Source organism: Bubalus kerabau, chromosome 15, assembly GCF_029407905.1.
Source record: "Bubalus kerabau isolate K-KA32 ecotype Philippines breed swamp buffalo chromosome 15, PCC_UOA_SB_1v2, whole genome shotgun sequence".
Lineage (NCBI taxonomy): Eukaryota > Metazoa > Chordata > Mammalia > Artiodactyla > Bovidae > Bubalus > Bubalus kerabau.
In genome coordinates, this window is record NC_073638.1 from 50,738,812 (window position 1) to 50,750,663 (window position 11,852).

The 11,852-nt window shown below is 42.3% G+C and overlaps 1 protein-coding gene across 1 annotated transcript; it reads left to right on the forward strand.

Moving 5' to 3' along the window:
- Positions 1-966, forward strand: LOC129627837 (olfactory receptor 52R1-like). The gene has a single exon (XM_055547316.1). The coding sequence runs from the start codon at positions 7-9 to the stop codon at positions 964-966; it is 960 nt and encodes a 319-aa protein (XP_055403291.1). The 5' UTR covers positions 1-6.
- The last annotated feature ends 10,886 nt before the right edge of the window (positions 967-11,852 follow it).

The window sequence follows — 11,852 nt, forward strand, 5'->3', positions numbered from 1 at the left end:
CATCCTATGATGTTGACTTCAGGGAATAGCTCTTCCCATCCTGAGTTCTTCACCCTGCTTGGGATCCCAGGATTGGAGAATTCTCAATTTTGGGTTGCCTTTCTATTCTGTGCCATGTATGTTGTGGCTCTAGTCGGCAATATCACTCTCCTTCATGTAATCCGAACTGATCCCACCTTGCATGAGCCCATGTACCTCTTTCTGGCCATGCTGGCTATCACTGACCTTGTCCTCTCCACTTCCACACAACCTAAAATGCTGGCCATATTCTGGTTTCACGATCATAAGATTGAATACCATGCCTGCCTCATCCAGTTGTTCTTCATCCATGCCTTTTCTTCAGTTGAGTCTGGATTGCTCATGGCTATGGCCTTGGACCGTTATGTGGCTATCTGCTTCCCACTGCATCACTCTAGTATCCTGACCCCATCTTCCGTGGGTAAACTGGGGGCAGGTGTGATGATGAGAGGCCTGCTGTGGGTGAGTCCTTTCTGCTTCATGGTGTCCAGGATGCCTTTCTGCCCCAGTCGGATAATCCCCCAGTCCTACTGTGAGCACATGGCTGTGCTGAAGTTGGTGTGTGCTGACACTAGAGTAAATCGTTCATATGGACTTTTTGTGGCCTTCTCTGTAGTTGGCTTTGATATTATCGTCATCAGTGTATCCTATGTAATAATTTTGAGAACTGTTATGGGGTTACCCTCAGGTGAAGCCCGGCTCAAGGCTTTTGGCACATGTGCCTCCCATATCTGTGTCATCTTGGCTCTTTATATCCCAGCCCTCTTTACTTTTCTCACCCACCGCTTTGGACATCATGTGCCCCGAGTAGTACATGTCATATTTGCTATTGTCTATCTCCTGGTACCTCCCATGTTCAACCCCATCATCTATGGAGTTAGAACCAAACAGATCAGGGACAGGGTTATTCAAGGATGTTGTAGAAAAGACTCCCAACTCAAAGCATAGGGTTTTTACCATCCCAAGGTCCCTACTGTTAAGGCATTGATGATATAAATGCATAAAGTTTTCCAGGATGTCACAATTTTTTTTTTCAAATTTATTGAGTTATAGTGAAGTGAAACTCACTCAGTCGTGTCCACATCTTTGCGACGCCATGGGCTGTAGCCCACCGGGCTCCTCTGTCCATGGAATTCTCCAGTCAAGAATACTAGAGTGGGTTTCCATTTCCTTTTCCAGGGGATCTTCCTGATCCAGAGATTGAACCCGGGTCTCCTGTACTGTAAGCAGACTCTTTACCATCTGAACCACCAGGGAAATCTGTATTGAAGTATATGTAACATACAAATAGTTGCACATATTTCAGTTCAGTTCAGTCACTCAGTGTCCAACTCTTTGTGACCCCATGGACTGCAGCACACCAGGCTTTCCTGTCCATCACCAATTCCCGGAGCTTACTCAAACTCATGTCCATCTAGTCAGTGATGTCATCCAACCCTCTCATCCTCTGTCTCCCCTTCTCCTCCTGCCTTCAATCTTTCCTAGCATCAGGGGCTTTTCCAATGAGTCAGTTTTTCAGATGAGGTGGCCAAAGAATTGGAGCTTCAGCCTCACCATCAGTCCTTTTAATGAAGATTCAGGACTGATTTCCTTTAGGATGGACTGGTTGGATCTCCTTGCTGTCCAAGGGACCCTCAAGAGTCTTCTCCAACACCACAGTTCAAAAGCATCAATTCTTCAGCACTCAGCTTTCTTTATAGTCCAACTCTCACATACATACCTGCTACTGGAAAAACCATAGCTTTGACTAGATGGACATTTGTTGGTAAAGTAATGTCTCTGCTTTTGAATATGCTGTCGAGGTTGGTCATAGCTTTTCTTCCAAGGAGTAAGAATCTTTTAATCTCATGGCTGCAGTCAACATCTGCAATGATTTTGGAGCCCCCCAAAATAAAGTCTCTCACTGTTTCCATTGTTTCCCCATCTATTTCCCATGAAGTGATGGGACTGGATGCTATGATCTTAGTTTTCTGAATGTTGAGTTTTAAGCCAACTTTTTCACTCTCCTCTTTCACTTTCATCAAGAGGCTCTTTAATTCTTCTTTGCTTTCTGCCATAAGGGTGGTAGCATCTGCATATCTGAAGTTATTGATAGTTCTCCCAGCAATCTTGATTCCAGCTTGTGCTTCATCTAGCCTAGCATTTTGCATGATGTACTCTGCACATAGACTCAGAAGTTAGTGTCTGCCTGGAATTCAGGAGACCCGGGTTCGATCCCTGGGTTGAGAAGGTCCCCTGGAGAATGAAATGGCAACCCAGTCCAGTACTATTGCCTGGAGAATCCCATGGAGGGAGGAGCCTGGTAGGCTACAGCCCATGGGGTCGCAAAGAGCTGGACATGACAAGCGACTTGACTTTCACTTTCTTTCACTCTGCATATAAATTAAATAAGCAGGGTGACAGTATACAGCCTTGATGTACTCCTTGCCCGATTTGGAACCAGTCTGTTGTTCCATGTCCAGTTCTAACTGTTGCTTCTTGACCTGCATACAGATTTCTTAGAAGGCAGGTCAGGTGGTCTGATATTCCCATCTCTCTAAGAATTTTCCACAGTTTGTTGTGATCTACACAGTCACAGTCAAATGCTTTGGCATAGCTGATGAAGCAGAAGTAGATGTTTTTCTGGAACTCTCTTGCTTTTTCAATGATCCAACAGATGTTGGCAATTTGATCTCTGATTCCTCTGCCTTTTCTAAATCCAGCTTGAACATCTGGAAGTTCACAGTTCACATACTGTTGAAGCCTGGCTTGGAGAATTTTGGGCATTACTTTGCTAGTGTGTAAGATGAGTGCAATTGTGAGGTAGTTTGAACATTCTTTGGCATTGCCTTTCTTAGGGATTGGAATGAACACTTCCCTTTTCCAATTTTCATTTTAATAAAATTTAATTTTATTTGATTAATTTCATTTAATTAATCACATATTTAATGCTTACATTTTGATGAATTTGGGCATATGCATACATCCATGATACCATCACCACAGTCATGGTAATATCAGCATGTATCACATTTATATTTGTATTCTTACTCACCTCTCTCTTGTCACAATCAGTGGTGAATAAGATTCTAAAATTCAGGCTCTCATGTTTTTAAAGCCAATGTTAAAAAAAAAAAAAATCAACATCCGATGAAGGCGTTTAAAGAGAAATCAGGAGTATGTTTGCTTTTCTGAGAAGAAAACAGCTATTGGAGCCTAAAAGTGCCTCCAGAAATAAATGGGTGTTCTGAAAGTAAAAGTGAAGTTGCTCATTCGTGTCCGACTCTTTGCGACACCATGGACTGTAGCCTATCAGGCGCCTTCGTCCATGGGATTTTCCAGGCAAGAGTGCTGGAGTGGATTGCCATTTCCTTCTCCAGGGGATCTTCCAGACCCAGGAATCTAACTGCGGTCGCCTGCATTGCAGGCAGACGCTTTACCGTCTGAGCCACCAGGGGTAGCCTGGGTGTTCTGAAGGACCATTGTAAAAATTCCCAAATTTTAGAGTTGCCTAGAATTTTGATCCCTCTATCAGGAAATCAGTTAATAGTTGTGAGTCTCTTCCTTTCTCTTTTAAAAATCATTTTATGGCTATATAACTTGAGATAGTAAAATGGGACTATCTTAATACATAGTTTAATGAGTTCTGACACATATAAATGTCTGTGTGGCGACCTGCCCAATTAGGATATAGAAAATCTCCATCACTTCATAAAGATTTTTGCTGTGTCTTTTAGTTAAACACTTCCCTCTTCCCAAGCAGGTAAATCCTGATCTGAGTTCTTTCTCTCACCAAAACTTGAGTTTAGTTATTTTTTTTTTCCTCTCACTAAAACTTTAGTTTGGTGTCCCACTCAGTATAAAGCTTTTCAGATTCATTCATACTGTTGCATTAATGAATGATTTATTTCCTATTCTTGCTCAGGAGTATAATTTTTTTTCTACATCTTTCTCTCTTGCTTCACCTTCTACCATTCTAGTCTTTTACTTCCACACATATCCACTTTTTACTGCTCTTAAGGCTTTGTTTTTAATCATACCAGTTCTCCACATGGTTTGCTTCTAGAACTTTCTACTTCTCATCACTCTGTATTTCAATTAATACTACCTTATCAGTGAGTTATTTTTTAACCTGTGTATCTTAACTAGATTCTTCCCCTTATTATTTTCTTTCAACACATTTTGTTTTCTATGTATCTTAGCCCAAAGTGTAATTATTTAAAATACTTATTTGTTATTTATTCCTCTGACTTGAATATAAATTCATGAAAGCATAAAATAATTGCTGACTATTCTACCCAAAACTAGCTCACACACACACACACACACACAAAACCTCACTGAGTGAATGAATGAATTTTTGCCTGTGTGATACCTTTGTCCTAACAATTTCACTATGAACCACAAGATGGCATTTCCATGTATATTATCCCCTCATCCCTCCAAAACTGGATCCCAGTCCTAAAGTCCCTTTTCATTTATCCCCATGGAAATTTTGAAGATTTCTGTTGGTCAAATGAGATAAGTTCATTATATAAACAACAATTTCCCTCATTCTCTTCTTTTTAATTAACAAATGTAAAATATTTGAAACATTTTAAAATTTCTGTTCAAGAAATGATTTATTGAACAATTGTCTGCACCAAACATTCTGAAAGAGGATGGGAATAGAGTAGAGAACAAGAGAAACTGTCCATCAGAGCATTTAAATAGTAGGAGAGACTCAAAATAAACATCCTAAATACCTACAATTCCAGCTCCAGTATAAAAACTTAGTACTTGAGCTATGCAACTCTCTCCTGCACTCAGTCGTGTCTGACTCTTCGTGACCCCATGGATTGTAGTCTGCCAGGCTTCTCTGTCCACAGGATTCTCCAGGCAAAAATACTGGAGTAAATTGCCATTTCATCCTCCAGGGGATGTTTCCAATCCAGGGATTGAACCCACAGCTCCTGTGTCTCCTGCATTGGCTGGCAGATTCTCTACCACTGCATGATCTCCTAAGTCCATCCTGATTAGAAGTATCCTTAGCTGTTCTGAATTGATGAAAATAGATAATTGCTTTCATCACACAAGAGCCAATGGGTTCAAATTTGTAACTAAATTCAAGCTTCTCTGTAGCCAATTTGTAAAAAGTATCAAATGAGTACTGTGATTGAGGAATTCAATTTCCCCTTTGTAAGATAGGCAGAGTCATCACTGACCCTCTCTTCTCTCAAGTAACACACATCTCTAACATGACACAAGTGGCCGAGAGAGACCAGACAGACCTTAACAAATGCGGCCCCAGCAAGTCCGCTTCTCCAGGTTTTTAAACATTGCTAAGAGCCAAGACAACCTCTCAGAATTCCATTCTAGAGTAATTTTGAAAGCTGAATCTTCATCCATATTGTCTACTCTGTGTGGAGCCAGACACAGGGTTATCGGTATGATGGCATTTCATATTCAACAAGCATTTCCTTATCACTTATATGTCAGTGCTGCACTTGGTGCTGCGGTTATAGAGATCAATAGTTCATAGCTCATCCTAAAAACTACTCCTCTGTGTTCTCACAGGCTTCCCTGGTGGCTCAGATGGTAAAGAATCTGCCTGCAATGCAGGAGATCTGGGCTCAATCCCTGGGTCAAGAAGATCCCCTGGACAAAAGAATGGCAACCCACTCCAATATTCTTGCCTGGAGAATCCCCATAGACAGAGGAGTGACTAACACTTACTGTGCTCTCACAGCTTCCCAGGTGGTGCTGGTGGTCAAGAATCTGCCTGCCAAAGCAGGAGACTTAAGAGATGTGGGTTCAATCCCTGGGTAGGGAAGGCCCACTGGAGGAGGGCACATGGACAGAGGAGCCTGGTGGGCTACAGTTCATAGGGTCACAAAGAGTCGGACACAACTGAAGTGACTTAGCATGCATGTGTGTATTCTAACAGCAACTGGTAAAATCTGCTGTCATCACACTCACTTACTCCTAAACACCTTAGTGATCTGATTGTGCATTTTAATGTTGACTCTCAGTCAGCTAACCCTGAAGTCACTGACTAATCCTAGTCTGTCTTCTGAGCCTTGGATTCCCAGGGCCAGAGAAGGAGGGAGAGAAAGGCCCAAAGAGGTTTGATGCCTGACTTCACAGACCACAGCCCCCACCCCAACCTCATCCAAGATCAATGTAGAGTCTCAGTCTTTGGGTTTCAGTTCTCCGTGGGTCTATCTTAGGTGTGGCCCCTCAGGGAAAAGATTTAGGATCTCTCATTTCTGGAAGCCCTCCAGATGCCAGCTCCAGTATTTATTACAGACATTTGCATCACTGCACGTGCGTATCTACAAGTGTCTATCCAGTTACATTTTGTAGATGAGAAAACAGAAACCGAACAATCTAAGTAAGATCCTTGGGTATATTTCTGAGTCAGAATGTACAGCAGAGGCAGAAAGGGAGTGGGTGAAAATAAACAAAAGGCACATCTACTAGGTAGGAATTGATCCTTTCTAAGAAATCCACTACATGTTTACAACTCTGAGGAGACATTCACATGATAATTTGTGTTAACAATGCCCCTGGAGTCATGCAACATGGCTCCCTTGGAAGAGTTTTAAAAAGGAATGTGTGCCAATTTCTTTTTTGTAAACTTAATATCTTAAAAGATGTTCAAAGCCAATGGGGTGTTGGAGAAGACTCCTGAGAGTTCCTTGGACTGCAAGGAGATCAAACCAGACAATCCTAAAAGAAATCAACCCTGAGTATTCATTGGAAGGACTGATGCTGAAACTGAAGCTCCAATACTTTGGCCACCTGATGCAAAGAACTCACTCATTAGAAAAGACCCTGATGCTGAGAAAGATTGAAGGGAAGACGAGAAGCGGACAACAGAGGATGAGATGGTTTGATGGCATCACTGTTTCAATGGACATAAGTTTGAGTAAGCTCCAGGAGATGGTGAAGGACAGGGCAGCCTGGCATGCTGCAGTCCACGGTGTCAAAGAGTCAGACACAACTCAGTGACTGAACAATAAAACAGAGGCAGGATACTTCCCCAGCGGGTCTGCTGTTTTAATTGTCTCCTGGAATGGAATAGAAAGGCCTCAGTGAATGCTGTTATCCAGATCTTCAGCAGTAGTTCTCTTATTTCTGGAAACAGAGCAGTGATACTTGCCAGATCCATTATAGCAGGAAGGTGCGGGCAAGGAGCCAGAAAGAGGAGATAAATTGAGAGAAGAGTAAATGTTGCTCTGGAAAAGGAATAGTGACGTCTACAGTGTAGTGATATTGTCTCTGGACCAATGGGATTGATGATTCGAATTATCCACAAAATAATTCAATTATTTTTGAAGCTGGTTTTCTTGACTCCACATAGGAGAGGGAGTCATTTATACATTCATTCATTCAGTGATTTTTCAATAATTACTCTTCCATGTGTCTTCTGTCTTACTAATAATCCTCAGTAGCCATGATTTTATGGTCTTTTTACTGATTGAGAATTTTTGAGGGCAGCCACCAGACCATTCTCATTGCTGCATGCCCAACACTTAGCAGCCTGGAATAGTGTAAGTGCTTAAAGAAACAGATAAGTGAATGATGAATAGTATATCCTAGAAAGATCTCATTTGGAATTAAAAGAAAACAAGCAGTCCATTGTATGGGTTTTATGTGATCTCTCACTTTCATAAAGCACATAAGCATATGAACCTGAACTGCATTATTGGTTATTGATTCACTGTTAATAATGATACTTTAAGCAGAAATTATGGAAGATACTAGCCCTGGGGCTTCATCCCTTTCCCCCAGGTTCCCAGAAATCCAGCCCAAGATTTCCCTAAAAGTAGCAAAAGAATGGGAGAACCACTACACAGAGTCAGGAAACCCGAAAACCAGTTCAGCTCAGATCTGGTCCTAGGGTATGACTGGGGACATTTCTACTCTTTCAGGGACCAGCTCTTCTATGACCTTCTTAGCCCTCCGAATAAAACAACAATCACTAATTTGTTGTTGCTTAGTCACTTAGTCATGTCCAACTCTTTGCGACTCCATGAACTGTAGCCCACCAAGCTCTCCTGTCCATGGAATTCTCCAGGCAAGAATACCAGAGTAGGTTGCCATTAGACCTGCCTACTTCCAAAGAAACAAGTTTGTATTTATGGAAACATAAATACACAAGGGAGTTTGTGTCTTTATGAATTCCCCCACTGGTAGGGAGACTTGAGAGCAGGAAAAGCATCAGAAGAGCTATCACCAAGGAAGTGATGATTAATCTGTGGCTTTAATTGGGTAGTTTTAATACATCAAAGGGCTACAAATGGGAAGGAAAGTCAAAGTCGAAGAATCAGCATTTTTAAAGGTGATAAACCTTTGAAATGAAAGATATAGGAGCAGCAGCAAACAAGGCTGCAGAGTCAAATACAGGCTCGATCTTGCCTAGGACTTCAGGTTTTTAGCTTGCAGGACAGAGATCCTCCAAGAGATCTCTGTGTTTAACCAAAGATCCTAAGCAAATTCAGGGTGGGAATTTGGGGCTCCTAGACAAACTGGGATCTGAGGGAAAAAAGGAAGCCCTAACAGGTAACGCTGGGCCCAGATGAAGGCAAAAGCATGAAAACATCCTCAGCAGGCTATAAAGAATTACAGAGCACAAGGATAGGATGACAAGATGATGGTTGAGTTAGGAATTTCTCTTTCTCTCTCTTTCCCATTTTCATGATTTTTCTAATTTATTTTAATCTAATGTGTATAAAAGAGTGGTTATATACACCCATGTGAAGAGCCGACTCATTGAAAAAGACCCTGATGCTGAGAAAGATTGAGAGCAGGAGGAGACAGGGATGACAGAGGATGAGATGGTTGAATGGCATCATCGATTCAATGGACATGAGTTTGAGCAAACTCTGGAAGACAGTGAAGGACAAGGGAAGTCTGGCATGCTTCAATCCATAGGGTTGCAAAGAGTCAAACATGACATAGTGACAGAATAACAACAAAATTACACCCACAGGCATAATGAAAAAGTAATTTGTTTCTTTAGACAAAATTGACTTTTATGTGGAAAAAAAGGACAGGGGTTGATGTAACATTTACTGTGACTCATTTCCATTTGGAGACAAAGTTTAAAATGTTTATTCTTCATTCCATAAATTTGGGCTTGTGATTTATAAACTTACCATCAGGAGAAAATATAGCTCATTTTAAGGTTTAATTTAGGAAAAATATGTGTATTTATTAACATATGATAAGCTATTTCCTGTTCAGACCATTTTCTAATTACTCAGCTCTCATAATTCCCAGACTTCTCGAAAATAATGTGCTTGTGACTCAATTAGTCTCTTTGGAAGGTAGGCTCCTCATCCAACAGTAGTCATCCTCTGATGCCATCATTGTCGACCAATCCTCCACCAACTCCTTGTGTCTTTTCAAGGTGGGAGGCTCCCCAATCTGGATCTGTTTCCTGTCCTGTATATGCTACACAATGGCTGTTGTGAGAATCAGCCCCCTCTCTGATGTGTCCTGCACTGACTACTTCTATGAAACATGTATTTCTTCCTGGCCCTGCTAGCTTTCATGGTGGAGACTCTCTTACTCTCACCTGATCTGAGATGCTGTCCATAAAATCAACTACAGTAACTGCTTCTGCTCCACCAGGTCTGCTTTATCCATACTCAGTCAGTCAGGGTTGGCCATATGTCATCTGGTACTGGATGTCTCCATATGCTTCCCACCCCACCATTTCATCATATTCCAGTAATTGGCAGTCAAGCTCGGAACAGGTGTAATAACAAAAGCATTGTAGGAGTGAACCTTCTTTGCTCCATGTTCTCCTGATTGATATTTTACCTCAACCAAATCATCCCTTAGACCTACTGTAAGCATGTGGCTATGATGAAACTGAAATATGCTGATGCAAGACCATATCTATGATCTTCTCTGTGATTGAATTTGATATATATGTCATTACAACACCATATTTTATGATATTCCAGGCTATTCTGTAGCTACCCATTGGAGAAGCCCTGCCCAAGGCATGTGGCCTGTGCCCCTAATACTCATGTCATCCTGTTGCTGTATGTCTCAGGGACTCTACTTCCTCCCTTGCTTTAGCTACCATAATTACTCTAATGCAGTTACTATTATACATATAATTACTATAATATGATTGATTCCTTCTTAAATATAGAGATACACTTTAATTTTAATACTTGTGTACCCATCTATTTAAATACCCAGTTAGATTCTTTAAACATTTAAATATGATAAGTTGATTGTTATGCTATACATATAACCTTCTTAAATGTTTCTCTACATTGAGTGTAGCTACAAACCTGTCTGGTCCACAGTAGATACTTAATAAATATTATTTATATTGATCAATATGAATATATACAGTTTAATTTGCCTTTAAAAAATACACTTTACTTTCAAAGAAAAGGTTTTTCCATTTAAAAAGTAAATTTGGGGAGGCAGTCCTAAGATGGTGGAGGAATAGGATGGGAAGACCACTTTCTCCCCCACAAATTCATCAAAAGAACATTTAAACGCTGAGTGAAATCCACAAAAAAACTTCTGAATGTCGGCAGAGGACATCAGGCACCCAGAAAAGCAGCCCATTGTCTTCGAAAAGAGGTAGGAAAAACATAAAAGACAAAAAAAGAGACAAAAGAGGGAGGGATGGAGCTCCACCCTGGGAAGGGAGGCTTAAAAAGAGAGAAGTTTCCAAACACCAGGAAACACTCTCACTGCCGAGTCTGTGCAGAGCCTTGGAAGCACAGAGGGCAACATAATAGGGAGGGAAAATAAGTAAATAATTAAAACCCACAGATTATGAGCCCAACGGTAACTCCCCCAGTGGAGAAGCAGTGCAGACGCCTGCGCCCGCCACTAGCAAGCAGGGGCTGGGCAGGGAGGCGCAGGCTGCATGGCTTAGAGTAAGGACCGGGCCTGAATGCCCCAAGGGCAATCTGAGGGAACTAACTTGGGCTAGCAAACCAGACTGCAGGATAGCTACCACGAGAAAAGCCCTAAGACACTGCCAGGCCTGCTCACAGAACAAAGGGCAGAACAGAACTAGCTGGCTGCAGACCATCCCCCTCTGGTGACAGGCAGCCAGAGCCGGAAGGGGGCAATTGCAGCCCCAGAGTGACATTATCTACCAAACTGCAAGCAGGCCTCTTTGCTTACTAAGACCTCTTGGGGTTCTGGACGGTCATCCGCCTGAGAAGGTGTGCCGGTTGTACACCCAGAAAACTGAGTGGCAGGGACGGGGGAGGTGATAAGTCTCAGCAACCACGCTCGCCAAACACCTCATCACCTGAGCTGCTCCGAGCTGCGAAGGGCACAAAACGCAGGCCCAACGGAGGAGTCTGCGCCTCTGAGGACAACCTGAGTGCCTGAACCTGAGCGGCTTAGACCTGGGAGGTGCATGCAGCCCAGGGCCAGCCTCGGAAGGTTCCCAGTGGAGCAACCTAGAGCCTGAGCTGTGTGGGCAAGGAGGGTGCAGGCGCCATGAGCAGGGGCAGGCCTAGTGTGGCTGAGACACTAGGAGCACACGCCAGTGTTATTTGTTTGCAGATTCCCTCCTTCCCCATAGCCGACTGAACAAGTGAGCCTAAAAAAGTGTCCACCACCGCCCCCTAGTGTCAGAAAGAAAATCAGACACTGAAGAGACCAGCAAACAGAAGCTAAAACTGAGGGAACCACCTTGGAAGTGACAGGTCCAATAGATTAAAACCCTGTAGTTAGTACCAACTACATAGAAAAGGGCCTATAGATCTTGAGAAATATAAGCTGGACCAAGAAACTATCTGAAAATGAACTGACCCCACACTGCCACAACACCACCAGAGAAAGTCCTAGATATATTTTTACTATTTTTATGATCA

What these genes read in the sequence shown, in the direction of transcription:
- LOC129627837 (XM_055547316.1), top strand. Translation starts at nt 7, where the DNA reads ATGATGTTGACTTCAGGGAATAGCTCTTCCCATCCTGAGTTCTTCACC.